The sequence below is a fragment of the Schistocerca nitens genome, chromosome 3 (assembly GCF_023898315.1).
Source record: "Schistocerca nitens isolate TAMUIC-IGC-003100 chromosome 3, iqSchNite1.1, whole genome shotgun sequence".
In the NCBI taxonomy this organism is placed as follows: Eukaryota; Metazoa; Arthropoda; class Insecta; order Orthoptera; family Acrididae; genus Schistocerca; species Schistocerca nitens.
This window is the reverse complement of record NC_064616.1, coordinates 295362110-295379283: the sequence shown is the minus strand read 5'-3', so window position 1 is coordinate 295379283 and position 17174 is coordinate 295362110. Positions and strand designations below refer to the sequence as shown.

Genomic DNA, 17174 nt, shown 5'->3' with positions numbered 1-17174 from the left:
AACTAGCGTTCATTTGTTGTAGAATCTTGGAACATATCCTAAGCTCAAATGTAATGAGGTATCTCCAACAGAACGACCTCCTCCATGCCAGCCAGCACTGATTCTGAAAACATCGATCATCTGAAACCAAACTCGCTCTTTCCTCACACGTCATCCCGAATGCCATGGATCAAGACACTCGTGTAGTATTTCTTGATTTCTAGAAAGTATTCTGACTCAGTATCACACCTATACTTATTTTAGAAAGTATGATTGTATGGGGTATGAAGCAAAATTTGTGACTGGATTGAGGATTTCTTGGTAGGGAGGGTGCAGCATGTTATCTCAGATGGAGAGTTATGGACAGATGTAGAAGTAACTACATGTGTATCCCTGGAAACTGTGTTGGGAACTCCGCGGTTCAAATTGTATATTAATGACCTTGCATATAATATTAATAGTAACCTCCAGATTTTCACAGTTGATGCAGTTACCTATAGTGAAATATTGTCTGAAAAAAGCTGTAAAAATATTCAGCTGGATCTTAGGAAGAAGTGGTGCAAAGAAGAGCAATTTGCTTTAAATGTTCAAAAATGTAAAACTGTGCACTTCAAATAACAAAAAAAGAAATTACAGTAACCTATAACTACAATATCAATAAGTCAATATATGGAATTGGTCAATTCATACAGAGATCTGGGTGTAACTGTTTGTAGGGATATGAAATGGAAAGATCACATATGCTCAGTCATAAGTAAACCAGGTAGCACTTCAGTTTTGGTAGAATACAATGGAAATTCAGTCAGTCTATACATACGATTGCTTACAATACACTAGTGTGATCCATTCTAGAATATCCCTCAAGCATGTGGAATATGTACAAAATGCAATAACCAGTGGTATTGAATGTATAAGAGAGGGGCAGCATAAATGGTCACAGGTTTGTTTGACTCATGATACAGAGATGACAAAGAAATTGAACTGGCTGATGCTTCAAGATAGAAGCAAACTACCCCATGACACCCTACTTACGAAGTTTTAAAAACCAGCTTTAAATTATGACTCCATGAATATATTACAGCCCCCTACATATCACTCTCATAAGGATCATAAGGACAGATTAGATTAATTACAGGGCACACAGAGATATTTAAAGAGTCGTTCTTTTCAGGCTCAACATGTGAATGAAATGAGAAGCCCTAATAACTTATACAATGGGAAGTGCCCACTCTCATGCATTTCACAGTGGTTTTCTGAGTATGGATGTAGAAGTACACATCTGCAAGTTGCTATCAAACTTTACTGTTTGAAGACTCCAGCCAATTTACTTGTCTTCACAAATGCATTCTTAAATTAAATAAAATACTTTGTATAATCGAAATTTCAAGGTATTCTGAGCACTACAACTTTAAAGCTCAACAAATGACTACTGTTTTTGCAACAGTGGGCAGAGGAAGCGGCACAATGTCTACTTAACCAAAATCTTTATCATACAGATTTTATGTTAATGGTGTCAAAATTCATAACCACTTATATTGGCTCCTATGTATGAAGCCAGGATGCATTACTTCTATTGTGTATGTAGTACCGATGTTCTGAGAATTCTTAATTTGTACATAGGAAATGGAAGTATAACTAACTTACTCACTATGTTTCTGGTTGGATGAAGTATTTAGTGTTGCTCTCTTGTAATGGAAGCATTTTAGATGCTGACAGTGACAAAAATCTTATTTAAAGTATACTGAGTTATAATCTAGCCTTCCTATTACTAGCCCAATTGGCAAAATAAATGCATGAACATAAAAATGTTGGCCAGAAAACTGATTCCCAAAGAAAAGTTGGAATTTCTTTAGGACATTTAGTGTTTCCATCAGGATCATTTTTTCTTCCCCACTGCTGAGTAACATACCAGTTGTCTCTCATGTCATATTAAATAACATTTCACACCTAAAAATAGATGAGACATGGACTTCTTTTTTCAATCTCAAAAAGTAAACACCCCCTCAGAACACACGGCCTCAATAAAAGAATGTCTGTGGGAGGAGAGGGTGTGTGTGTGTGTGTGTGTGTGTGTGTGTGTGTGTGTGTGTGTGTGTGTGTGTGTGTGTGTGTGTGCGCTCCATTGAAGTGGTGGGCTATACCAGTGGTAGTGTAACTGCCAGAAGGGTCACCCAGGCCAGACAGGGCTCCACAGAGGATCCAGATAAAGTATGTCTCACAACATCCTCTTTTGTTTCCTATTCTTTCCTTTCCCTCTCTATGATTGTGTGGCAGCTGGCACAGTCCCCTAATCCGGGCAGTGAAATATTGCTGGTAACCAGGACAACAATGGTGCATGCATGCATTACTGCAGAGGGATGGCTAGTGTTCTGTAGTTGAGGTGATTACAAGCTATCTAATGGGTAAGGCTCTGAAATAAAACCTGGGTACATGTCCAGGCCATGAGGTAGCAGCTCCATTAGGACTCTTGAGGGCTGTGGACTGATAACAAACAACAACAAAAAATTCAAATAACAGAAACTAAACGTATAAATGACCACATGGATCCTAAGAATATGACCTTTGGCCTGAAAAGAAAAACACTTTTGGAGTTTGGAATAAATACAGAATCGTGGAATGTTGTTGTATGTAGGACAGGTAGGTGAAGATGCAATACAAAGGAATGGTGTACAGCTCTTATGATGCAAAGACTGCAAAAGAAGGTTACTGCAGTGGAAACCAGTCTCAGAAAGGATAATAACTGCAAACTTTAAAGTAAATGTGCAAAATATCATTGTAATTCAGTGCTATGCAACTATCGAAGTGGCTGAACGAGAGTTAAAGGATGCATTTTATACACATCTAAAGGGAGTACTAATAAAAAAAACCATAGTGACATAAATATTTTAGTGGGTGACTTGAAAACAAAATTTGGTTCAGAAAACGAAGGGACTGAACACATTGTGGATACCCATGACAGTGGGGATGGAAACATAAATGGTGAACTGCTGATAGATATGATTAATGAGCATGACCTATTCATTGGAGATATAGTGTTTCCACATCATAACTGTCATAAGATGTCGTGGCTCTCATAATATCACGTTACTGCAAATCAAATAGATCACATAGCCATAAGCCGTGAGTCTTAACACTCTCTGTTAAATGTAAGACAGATACCACACATTCGAATAATTGATTTGCCTTGATGAGAAATGAATTCACAACCTTCAGTGTGGATGCACATTTGAGCTCTAGCGAGAATCTACAGTTAGCACGCATAGAGGACATGGACAAGGACTGCACATAGGTGGCGCTAGGTGGGAATGTGAATCAGCCTGGGAGCATGCCAAGATAGTCCATGTATTTGTAATAAATGCTGAGTCTGAGTGGTACAGTGGTTAATGGAACTGCCTAGAAAGCAGGAGGATCCTGGGTTTGAGTCCCAGTCCAGCATACATTTTCACTCGTTGCCACTGATTTCGCACAAAGTACCGATGAAGCTGATACATTAGTTTCTTCCCTTTTCTTTCATTTCTCCCCCCTCCCCTTCAATTTACATAATATTTATCACAGCTGTGGAACCCGTATGGTGTCTCTTCTGTTTGACCTGTCTGAAAGAACAGACCACACATTCATATAATCCATTCATCTTCCTGGGCAATGAATCCACACCCTCCAGTGTGGATGCACATTTATGTTCAATCTTCAGGGAGGATCTAAAATTAGCGAGCATGGAGGACACCGATGGGGATTGTGGATACGTGGCATTAGGTGGGACTAATGCTTGTACATGCCCGAGTTCGAATTGAATAAGTGTCATTATAATTATGTCCTGTCTGCATGACATCTGCAATACAATAAAAAAGAGAGACGACATTATAATCAATGCTGACCTTCTTTCTGACCTGGATTATATCCTGGTTATGGGGTACAACCATTCCCTGGAATCAAACATGATTCAGTGACAGTACTTCACATAATTGTAATATGCAAATGGGGTTGGATTACAGAGTTTCTGATTCCATAGTAGTATTCTGCTCATAACCTGATAAGCCATAAATACAATTTTCCATAATTACGGGTTTTCTTTTACAGCAGACTATGAGGAAGAAAACAAAACAGCATAATGCTGTTTATTCTACACCAGTATTTACATGGATACTCGGCAAATCACACTTAAGTGCCTGGCAGAGGGTTCATCAAACCACCTTCACAACAATTCTCTATTATTCCAATCTCAAACAGCACTTGGTAAAAATGAGAACCTATATCTTTCCGTGCGAGCTCTGATTTCCATTATTTTATTATGATGATCATTTCTTCCTATGTAGGTCAGTGTCAACACAATATTTTTGCATTTGAAGGAGAAATTTGGTGACAAAAATTTCATGAGACGATTCTGCCACAATGAAAAACGCCTCTGTTTTAATGATGTCCACCCTAAATCTTGCACCATGTCAGTCACACTCTCTCCCCTGTTTCTCAAAAATACAAAATGTGCTGCTCTTCTTTGAACTTTATTGATGTATTACGTTAATCCTATATGGTAAGGATCTCACACCATGCAGCAGTTCTCCAAAGGAAAACGGACAAGTGTAGTGCAGGCAGTCTCTTTAGTAGATCTGTTGCATCTTCGAAGTGCTCTCCTAATAAAACACAGTCTTTGGTTTGCCTTCCCCACAACATTTTCCATGTATTCTTTCCAAATTCATTTGTTTGTAATTGTAATTCTTAAGTATTTAGTTGAATTTATGGCCTTTAGATTTGACCAATTTATCATGTAACCAAAGTTTAACGGATTCTTTTAAGCACTCATGTGGATGACCTCACACTTTTCATTATTTAGAGTCAACTGCCAATTTTTGCACCACACAGATATCTTTTCTAAATTGTTTTGATCTTCTGATGACTTTACTAGACAATAAAAGGCAACATCATCTGCAAACAACCTATGATGGCTGCTCAGATTTTGTTTAAAATTCTACATACAGCAGGGTTACCAGATGTCCTGTATTTTATGGGATCACACATTATTTAGTTTAGGTGTCCTCCCTGTCCCAACAAAAGACATATTGGATGCATATTGTCCCATTTTTTGCTATATGTCCCACAAGTTTTGAATGTAGCATAACCAAATGGAGAGCAGATGTAGTCATATCCAAATAATGAAGGAGATACACACTTTGATGAAATCAAACAGAATGAGGCACAATTTTTTAAGTACTTTGCTTGGTATTATGTCATGCTTTCACATGATTAGCAGTTTGTCATTTCCACTTTCTTTGTGCATTGTCTTTGCTACAGATCACCATGTTGAGAAGTGTGGTTTTAAACTGTTAGAAGCACACGTTACATTACTTTATATGACACATTGCAAAATTTTCACAGAAATGCCAAAAAGAAGGTGTGTACTTAGTGATGAAATTAAAGATGAGTTTCCATTTCTGAAATAAGAACAACAAAGAATGAAATTATTTTGCACCATGGAGGTGAATGTGATGATGTGTGAATCATTAATGTGAAGTTACAGAAGCGAGCTGTTTCAAGCAGGTTAGGTGTTTCGTGCAAAACTTCGTCATAAAGTGCAACGTCTTTTGTTACAAAATGTGCAAGTAGTGCCATGATAAACGATATAAAGAAATGTGTCTTGCTTCTGAGGAAGGTTTGCTAGCTTTCCCAGCAATGAAACACAATCATTCCCTTGGATAGATGGACTGCACTGCTGCAACCATAAGGAAGCTGTTTGAGAAATGGCTCTAACCACTATGGGACTTAACATCTGAGGTCATCAGTCCCCTAGACTTAGAACTACTTAAACCTAACTCACCTAAGGACATCACACACATCCATGCCCGAGGCAGGATTCAAACCTGCAACCATAGCAGCAGCGCCATTCTGGACTGAAGCGCCTAGAACAGCTCTTTGAGAAGTAATCTATCTGTTATATAACATTTTGGGGACATGAACCATGTTAATAATGTATATGAAGTTAAAAAAAGACATTAATGAAGAACTGTTAGGTTTGTTGGTGAAAAATAGTCTATCATCTTCAAAAATCTGAAGCTTATTACTGTGTTTTTGCTAGCTCTACCTGGCATCACTGCTGCTGCAGGAAGTATATTATCTATCAAAAATGCCTTACAGAGTGATGAAAAGAATGGGCTTAGTGTGGAAATGGTTAAGAAAATAATTAAAACTAAGATTCATTTTCATGATGCTTAGTGTGTTGATTTCCATAAAATTGTATTTGAAAATATCAAACTCCTGAATGCATAAATTCTTCTATAAAATATAATAACAATGATTTTTCAGAAACTATCCATTGCAAAACTTCCAGTGCAATTGAGAATGAGAAAGAAGTAACCTATGAAATTAATAATCATTGTCTACCATAGTTAACTCGTTATATTAAGTTATATAATGTGTTTGCAAGTGACAATACTAAAACTATAAAATATTTACTCACTTAGTAATGTAAGTTTTTTTAAATACAAGTTTTCACAAAAATGTACAATGACCTTGAAGTTGTAAGATAAGAAATTTTAACACCAACCTACTATACGTATACAGCATTAATGGAAGCTTCCAGGAAATGTTGATTCATTTTAGCATCTAATTTGTGTCCCATATTTTGATTTTGGAAATCTGGCGATAGTAATACACAGAGGAAGAGTATATATGGGAGAAACAATTTGTTTACTGTTTATATGCTCTGCCATTGTAGTTAAAACCAACTGCTAGAAAGAAAATGAAACCGTACATTTTCTCAGCACAGCACAGTATTTTCTTGTTCGCTCTTGGTTTTAATAGAAAACTTGTACATTGTTGGTTAAAAAACATACAGCCCATGTCCATCTGAGTGTTTATTAGAGTATCATGCAAAAATTTGATATACATCAATCAAGAAGTTTTGGAGATTTTTGATAACATCATTTCCCTAGGACATACTGTATACATATACTTATATATCAAATGTATTAAATATATATATAGCTTTTATCTGTCCAAATTACATCAGAGTACTGGTGAAATTTGAAGCTAATTTTGTCAAGAACTTTACAAGATTATTGAAAACAATGTTCAGTCTTTATATATTAAAAAATATGTAGCCCAAGTCTGTCCAATTGTTTATTAAAGCAACGTGTAAAAATCTGACATAAATTAGTCAAGAACTTTTCGAGATTACTAGAAACAATGTTGCCCCTTTATATATCATATATACTTACATATTTAAAAAAATATATAGCCTCTGTCCACCAGAATGTGTAAAACTTTGAAGTAAATTGGTCAAGTGCTTTTTAAGAATTGTGGCAACAACACTAAACAACGTGTCTACATAGTAGCGTAGATTTGCAATGTATGTGCACAATTTGTTTTAGGCTGCTCGATAGTAATGGTGACATCTCAAAACTTGCTTCTACGAGAAGAATCTGAATTAAATTTGCTGCTGTAAGCAGAATACGAAGAATTTTAAAATGTTTATCAGGACTGTCAGCCCATTATATAAGAAAGACTTATCATAGGTTTGTTCAGTCGGTCAGAGAGTGTCATGGATGTGCTCAAACTTTGCATTAGTAAATGAGACAGCACAGTGTGCACTATGTAATACCAAAATATTAATGTTCTGAATGTGTACTATGCAAGGTGCGTCATCCCATACATATCTCATGTAATACTCTTGGCGCTAAAATTAGACAATTTTGGAATTTTGGATTTACAGGAAGGTGTACTGACAGTATTAAGAGCAAAATGATACTGGTACACAACACATGCTCCACCACAGAACATTATATGATTTGTTGAGTACATACATAGTACCATCATAACTTTTATTTTAAACGTCAGAAGCACTACCTGAAGCCACAAATGATGAACTCTATTGAAAGGTACTAGAAACGGTTATTTGGTGGATCATTATTTGTATCAACAAAAGATGCATATTATTTTATCACAAGTAATTAAGCAATAAAAGCAATCTTATAATATTTGAAAAGTTTAAAAATGAAAACAAAACAAACTAAATGTTTCAAGATACTAAGCCTGATGAACAGGCTAAGGGTATTGAAGTGAAAATCAATATTATCAAATAGAACCATTTTCATCCGACATATTTATAAAATTTCTATTTCAAAGGAAAACTCAATCAAGGCAGAAGAGCTGGCCTTATTTACCTTCAACAGGTGAAATTGGTAGTACTGGCAATAGATACTGTGTGCCACTTTTATATGTGTGCATTGGCAGTGCTACACATTTTGCCTCCTGACAGTAAGTAGTAACCAACAATTCTGTCTAATAATTTATTAATATTATAAGCTCTATATTACTGGTATTCTACAGCACAAACATTGTTGGGAATTTACCACAACTGTTTAATTTATTGAGATGATTAACTCAGAATGACGAATCTGACTGCTTACTTGACTCTCTATCCATAAGCCTTTCTCGAGGTTCTGCATACAGCTCAGCACAGTCGGTCATGTGTGGCTGATACGAGACTTTGTTTCCTACAGTTGGAATTAAGGAACTGTTTCTCCTTGATGACCGAGTCTTATTTTTGACAAGATAATAAAACTGTCCAAGTTGTATAAGATGATAACCACTAACTGCTAAATTGCTGAATTCCTGTGAACAGAAAATAAGTACAAAGAAATATTATAATAATGAAATTTTATCAAGCTATATCTGAAATTAAAGGGGGACGCTAAATAGTAACAACATATTTTTCCTTCCAATCTGAAAAACTTTTATGTTTAAATACTTTTCTATGTGACTGGCATGAGATTTAGTTCTTAGGAAATCTGTACATTTCATAAGATATGCAATTAAAATTCGAAGACAAGTGCACCGGTGAGGACTAAGAGACATGAATGGTACACAAAGTGCGTTGCTTTTTTATGCTCTTAATTCATATTAATTATACTGAACTGTGAAACAAGCTACAGGAACTCTATCTAATTGTTAATGTAAGCAATGTCTGAGAATGGCAGAACATTAGATCAAGTGAACTGAACAGACTACAGGAATCATTAAACTCACAAGAGGGAATAAATTTACATGAAAATAAACATAGGTACACAAAGCATGTTATTACGCATAAATTAAATTCTGTTTCTTGTCACTTGTCACAAAAAACTCTGCAACCTTTCTTCATTGTGATCACTGCTCTCTCTGGCAGTTGACAACATCCAACAGATATTTTAACAGAAGAAAAATTCCTTTTGTCAACTTCTTTGTCAATGTTCTCTCCTGTATTCTACTGCTTTCACAGAGAGTTGAGATTTCTTATCAATTACATTCACATGTTTATTCCTCTTCTTAAATTTTGTCAGTCGTTACTTTTCAAATAAACATTCATTATCGGTATATACGAAGACAGTAACTTGTTCTCGAAAGAACAGTTACTGTTTATGACTGTGCAGCTTTTCCCTGAAATAAATGATGACTAACTGACAACCTCAGATGCCGACAGGTGTTGTTGATATACCTCGATGTGGACAGCTGAAAATGTGTGCCCCGACCGGGACTCGAACCCGGGATCTCCTGCTTACATGGCAGATGCTCTATCCATCCGAGCCACCGAGGACACAGATGAATAGCGCGACTGCAGGGACTTATCCCTTGCACGCTTCCCGTGAGACTCACATTCCCAACTGTCCACAATTCTATATATGTATTGTAACTTATAGACATTTGCCCACCCACTCATTACTGCGCGAGTTATGAGTGGGTGGGCAAATGTCTATAAGTTACAATACATATATAGAATTGTGGACAGTTGGGAATGTGAGTCTCACGGGAAGCGTGCAAGGGATAAGTCCCTGCAGTCGCGCTATTCATCTGTGTCCTCGGTGGCTCGGATGGATAGAGCGTCTGCCATGTAAGCAGGAGATCCCGGGTTCGAGTCCCGGTCGGGGCACACATTTTCAGCTGCCACATCGAGGTATATCAACAACACCTGTCGGCAGCTGAGGTTGTCAGTTAGTCATCATTTATTCATTATCGGTACTTCTTGAACAAACCAACACTAGATCAGAAACTTAAGTAGTTAAATTTTAACTTTAGGTACATCTCCTGCAAAATTTACTGTTTTCACTAGAGAGGAGGGGAAAAGAGATGCAACAAATCAGTTTACACGACTTGTTTGATCATACACTTGCATGCTGACCAAGTTACAAATCACAAAATATCGATGTAGATACCATACTTTGTCAATGTCCACATTAAAACTGACACACAAATTTAATAACAAAGTAAAACATTTGGCAACTATACTAACAATGCTACCAGTGTTCGTAGACTCATTTCTTGAACACAAAATACTTTCCCACGAGAAATGTGTTGACTTAAATTAAAAATTAGTTTTTCCTCCAGTCAGACATTCCATTGGGAAAATGATCAAAGACTTTTGTGGATGCATGCTGTGCTCACAAATGGAAACTGCAAATATATTGAGAAACATCAGAGAAACTGCAGGTGATGACTTCTGATTAAGATAACTGGTGTTGGTGTTTTCTTGCTTCTAAGTTCATTCATATCTGACCCACTATTTTTTATTCTTTCTGCGGGGTGCTTGAGAAATAACATAGTGTTCCTTTTTCTCGAAAATAATGCATCAAATATTTTTTGGGCCAAATGGGCTGTTGACAATCGATAAGGGCAAACTAAATGGTAAGGTTTATATTGTTTGTAAAATGTTGGAAAAAGGTACAAACAAACTCAACTGCAAAATATACACTGGATTTGCATTTGGAAGGATGGCAGTCATCCACACCCAGTCATCCACATTTAGGTTTTTTACAATTTCTCTAAATTGCTTAGGGCAAAATGCTGGGATGGATCCCGTAAAAGAAAATGGCCAATTTTATTCCTTATCCTACTTGAATCTGTGTATGTTCTCTGGCTCTAATAATATCATAGTGAACGGAACATTAAAATCTTATCTTCCTTCCTTTTTCCCTTGATATATAAATCTCAGCCCCTCTTTCCACATGAAGAACAGCAAGAAGAGTATCTAGGCGAACGTAAATACCATCTTGATAAATTTATTGGTAGTGATTTATGTCATTGTCACATTAATTTGTGATGAACAGTTAAATGGCAATGATTAATTTATATTTCTACAACACGCACTGCCAAAGTTGTTAGAAGACATTCCACTTACAACACAATTGCATCAGGATAAATGCCCAAGATGAGATATTTCTTAGATTATGCTTATCCATTACAGATATTTTAGAACCGTGACTGTATATTAATGTAAATAAGTTATACACAACTGCAACCAGTCACTTTTTTTCAATAATAATGCTTTATTACATGAACCGGTTTTCGAACCCTTTCAGGTTCATCTTCAGATGATTTCAGGAGGATCCGGGAAGTTACATCATTACTGGTAGTAGCATAATGCTGGGTGCTGGTTCTATGGCAGAAAGATGGGTCACACTTTGATGTATCGCCATGACTATAGCTTATCTGTCGATATGGATGTAAATTTAGTTTTTACTTACTGCGACAGTATAGGCGGCATTTTTCGTATCTATCTGCCTCCACTTTGATGTCCAGAACACTTTCACATGAACTATATTAGTTCACACTTTAACAGTGACACTTTACCAGCATCCAGCATGCGCTTTACAACTGTTGCTTATAACAAAGATCTTGACAGAGAGATATGGCATAAGCCTACTTTGTACAGAGATGTAATTTGTTGTTCTTTACGTGTGTTAAAGTCGATATAAGGGCAAGTTTTTTATCAGAATGGCGATAACATGAGAGCACTAGATAAAATAATAATAAATTACTATAAGAACCAATTCCAGGTGATCTGATATGTTATTTCTACTTGTATGTTACAGGCATTTTTCTTATTTATTTTTTTATTTTTTTTTATTAGCAATTATCTTGTTTGGCATTAACATGAATCCCAAGGAATCAATAATACAGAGTTATTGTATCTGCAGTGAGGTGCAGCTGTCTGTATGACTAGGACCTGTATATTTAAATTAATAACAAATCTTCAGACGAACTGTTGGCTTTTTCTGTTGTTATGTTAACGTGATCTGGAGTATTATCAAGAGCAGATTCTGTTTATTTTAGCTACAGCTATACGTATAAGAGTTATAGTGATTGTAATGGATTAAAGCTGTTTGTATGGCTGTACATTTAATATTTTAAAAATCATGAACAAAAATTCTTTAACTGTTGACTTATTTTTATTCTAACATTAGAGTGATCTGGGATATTGGTAAAGGCAGCTTCTGTTTGTTCCAGCTAGAATTAATATGTATAAAGTACTGATTTGTGTTAGCAATGGAGGGCTTTAACATTTAGAGATATGGAACATGTCTTATTCTGTGGTAGTATATTACATTGACACCGTAGTGGTTAGGATGTAAGGAGATGGAGGGGGTGGGTCATTGGGAGGGGGGGGGGGTTGGGGAGCCGGTGTAGGGTTCATTGGGTGGTTACTTGTTTTGAACTAGTAGATCTTCAAAGTTCTGAAGGAAAAATTTGTTTCTCAGTTCAGTTTGATCATTGAGTAGGTAGTCAGGTGCTGTATTTGTGTAGATAAATATTTCAATTTCTTCAAGAAGGTCAAGTATTGTGCCTTTGTTAGCAAAATGTAGTATTCGGAGATTCTGTTCTATGTTGTTCGCAGAATGATTGTGTTGGGCATGATGTGAGGCAAAGCTGGACTTGTTCAGGTTGTTAAGACGGAGTGCATCCATGTGTTCTTTAAATCTTGTTGTGAAGCTTCTACCAGTTTGTCCAATGTAGAAGCTTGGACATGAGTTGCAAGTGAGCTTGTATACACCTGACTTTTGATATTGTTGTATAGTGGTTTTGGTGCTGTGTATGATTTTATTTTGTACTTTGTTGTTGGTGAAGAAACTTATTTTTATGTTGTATGTCTTGAAGAGGTTGGCAATTTGGTGAGAAATCTTCCCTAGGAAAGGCAGGCTAACAAATGTGGTTTTCTAGTTTGTGGGTGGTTGTTCAGCAGTTGGTTGGTTTAGTTTTGCTGTATGGATTAGTTTATCTATTATTGCAGGGTTGTACCCATTGGTGGAGGCAATTGATTTAATAATTTCTGTTTCTTTTTGTCTTTCATTTGTGTCCATTGGGATTTTAAGCATGCGATTAACCATTGTTCTGAAGAATGCTTTTTTATGTTGGTCTGGATGGCAAGAGGATTTGTGTATGGTAACATTGGTGGTTGTTGGCTTTCTGAAAATTTGAAATTTATGCTTCTGATTTTTTTACTATATATGACGGTAGTATCTGTTCCCGAAAGAACAGTTACCGTCGATGACCATGCAGCTTTGCTCAAAATGAAATGATAATTAAATAGACCCCCTAGCTGCAAGCAGGCGTTGATACACTTCATTGGGGACATGTTGAAAATGTGTGCCCCGACAGGGACTCGAACCCGGGATCTCCTGCTTACATGGCAGACGCTCTATCCATCTGAGCCACCGCGGGCACAGAGGATAGTGCGTCTGCAGGGACTTATCCCTTGCACGCTCCCCGTGAGATCCACATTCCCAACATGTCCACAACACTACATTCGTAGTGCGCCTAATAGATGTTTGCCCATCATACTCATTACTCGTGGCAGATTAATCTACCAAGTCCCGTACGAGTTCGGGCATAGCGTGTGCATTCGCACAAGAAGGTCAAAGGCCGGGAACCCATATTTTTAACTATATATGACGGTAGTATCTGTTCCCGAAAGAACAGTTACCGTCGATGACCATGCAGCTTTGCTCAAAATGATATGATAATTCAATAGACACCCTAGCTGCAAGCAGGCATTGATACACTTCATTGGGGACATGTTGAAAATGTGTGCCCCGACCGGGACTCTAACCCGGGATCTCCAGCTTACATGGCAGATGCTCTATCCATCTGAGCCACCGTGGGCACAGAGGATAGTGCGTCTGCAGGGACTTAACCCTTGCACGCTCCCCACGAGATCCACATTCCCAACATGTCCACAATACTACATTCGTAGTGCGCCTAATAGATGTTTGCCCATCATACTCATTACTCGTGGCAGATTAATCTACCAAGTCCCGTACGAGTTCGGGCATAGCGTGTGCGTTCGTACAAGAAGGTCAAAGGCCGGGAACCCATATTTTTAACTATATATGACGGTAGTATCTGTTCCCGAAAGAACAGTTACCGTCGATGACCATGCAGCTTTGCTCGAAATGAAATGATAATTAAATAGACACCCTAGTTGCAAGCAGGCATTGACACACTTCATTGGGGACATGTTGAAAATGTGTGCCCCGACCAGGACTCGAACCCGGGATCTCCTGCTTACATGGCAGGGACTTGGTAGATTAATCTGCCACGAGTAATGAGTATGATGGGCAAACATCTACTAGGCGCACTACGAATGTAGTGTTGTGGACATGTTGGGAATGTGGATCTCGCGGGGAGCGTGCAAGGGATAAGTCCCTGCAGACGCACTATCCTCTGTGCCCGCGGTTGCTCAGATGGATCGAGCGTCTGCCATGTAAGCAGGAGATCCCGGGTTCGATTCCCGGTCGGGGCACACATTTTCAACATGTCCCCAATGAAGTGTATCAACGCCTGCTTGCAGCTACGGTGTCTATTTAATTATCATTTCATTTCGAGCAAAGCTGCATGGTCATCGACGGTAACTGTTCTTTCGGGAACAGATACTACCGTCATATATAGTTAAAAATATGGGTTCCCGGCCTTTGATCTTCTTGTGCGAACGCACACGCTATGCCCGAACTCATACGGGACTTGGTAGATTAATCTGCCACGAGTAATGAGTATGATGGGCAAACATCTATTAGGCGCACTACGAATGTAGTGTTGTGGACATGTTGGGAATGTGGATCTCGCGGGGAGCGTGCAAGGGATAAGTCCCTGCAGACGCACTATCCTCTGTGCCCGCGGTGGCTCAGATGGATAGAACGTCTGCCATGTAAGCAGGAGATCCCGGGTTCGAGTCCCGGTCGGGGCACACATTTTCAACATGTCCCCAATGAAGTGTATCAACGCCTGCTTGCAGCCAGGGTGTCTATTTAATTATCATTTCACTTCTGATTTTTATTTGAGTTTGTTAGATCAAGATAGTTAATGCCTTCTGGTGTTTCATGTTCTACTGTGAATTGGATTTTATTGTGTATTTTATTAAGTTCTTTGGCTAGATTATCTATTTCTTCTGTTGCTCCATTGAACAGAATGAGTGTGTCATCAACATAGCGTTTGTAATAAAGCAGCTTATCTTTTAGTTGGGTTTGGGATTTGAAAAAGTTAATTTCAAGGTTATTGATATATATGTCTGCTAGCAAGCCTGCAAGACTACTACCCATTGCCAGTCCATCTTCCTGAATGTAAAACTTGTTGTTGAACAGGAAGTAGTTGTGTGACAATATGAGTTCCAGGATCTCTATGAGTTCATAGATTTCAGCTCTACCCATTGTCCCATGTTTCAGTAAGTTATTCCTTATTAAACTAATTGTTTCCTTGACAGGTATGTTTGTATATAGGTTTACTATGTTAAGAGATGCAAATTTAGCTGTGACTGTGATGGGGATATCTTTTATGCTATTGATGAGCTCATAACTGTTTTTAATGGAGTAGTTATTTTCAAATACATATGCCTTGTGGATAATATCATCAAGTTTTTTGGTGATTTTATAGCTTGGGCTATTGATAGAGTTCACAATGGGATGTATCGGACATTATGGTTTGTGGATCTTAGGCTGTGATCTCAGTTTTGGTGCTGAAGGATTCATCACTATACAGTGCTTGCTTCTAATGGTGTCAACAAGAAGTTGCACTTTTTAAGTAACTTTTTAATTTTATCTTGGAATTTGGGAGTAGGGTCATATGCTATTTCCTTTATATTATTCTTTCTGAAGAATTCACAAGTTTTGCTAATATAGTCTCATTCATACATGACAACAGCTGTGTTACCTTTTTCTGCTCTGACAATGAGGGCATTTTCAACTGAAAGTTTCTTATTTATGTCACATAATATCTTATGTTCGGTATTCATCTTATTGTACATTTTGTTCTGGTGAATGTTTCTCATAATGATGTTGTTTGCCTTATGAGCTACAGCATTTTGTTCATTGTGTTTTAGTTTAGCTGCTGTACATGCAATGTTTGTGTTAACTATGAGGTCTTTAATGTTGCTTTTATTTAGTGAGGGGGCAATGTTGTGCTTAAGGCCTTTGTTTAGCAGCTTTAATTCATTACTACTGAAGCATATTTCTGTAGTATTTATCACTTTATCAAAAAACTTATGTTCCGTTTCAGAAGAGATACTGGGGGACCTTACTGCATTCTTTGAAATTAGAGCATTTATCTTTCAGATTTTCAGAAAGTCAACAACCACCATTGTTACCATACACAAATCCTCTTGCCATCCAGACCAACATAAAAAAGCATTCTTCAGAACAATGGTTAATCGCATGCTTAAAATCCCAATGGACACAAATGAAAGACAAAAAGAAACAGAAATTATTAAATCAATTGCCTCCACCAATGGGTACAACCCTGCAATAATAGATAAACTAATCCATACAGCAAAACTAAACCAACCAACTGCTGAACAACCACCCACAAACTAGAAAACCACATTTGTTAGCCTGCCTTTCCTAGGGAAGATTTCTCACCAAATTGCCAACCTCTTCAAGACATACAACATAAAAATAAGTTTCTTCACCAACAACAAAGTACAAAATAAAATCATACACAGCACCAAAACCACTATACAACAATATCAAAAGTCAGGTGTATACAAGCTCACTTGCAACTCATGTCCAAGCTTCTACATTGGACAAACTGGTAGAAGCTTCACAACAAGATTTAAAGAACACATGGATGCACTCCGTCTTAACAACCTGAACAAGTCCAGCTTTGCCTCACATCATGCCCAACACAATCATTCTGCGAACAACATAGAACAGAATCTCCGAATACTACATTTTGCTAACAAAGGCACAATACTTGACCTTCTTGAAGAAATTGAAATATTTATCTACACAAATACAGCACCTGACTACCTACTCAATGATCAAACTGAACTGAGAAACAAATTTTTCCTTCAGAACTTTGAAGATCTACTAGTTCAAAACAAGTAACCACCCAATGAACCCTACACCGGCTCCCCAACCCCCCCCCCCCCCCCCCTCCCAATGACCCACCCCCTCCATCTCCTT

At 37.6% G+C, this 17174-nt stretch overlaps 1 protein-coding gene across 1 annotated transcript in view; it reads right to left on the bottom strand.

Moving 5' to 3' along the window:
* The window catches only part of LOC126249194 (KICSTOR complex protein SZT2-like), a 706154-nt gene that overhangs the window by 200499 nt on the left and 488481 nt on the right, over positions 1 to 17174 (bottom strand). Inside the window, exon 31 of the mRNA XM_049950848.1 lies at positions 8379 to 8583. Within this exon, the coding sequence (XP_049806805.1) occupies positions 8379 to 8583 (205 nt within the window). The remainder of the gene's footprint in view (positions 1 to 8378; positions 8584 to 17174) is intronic.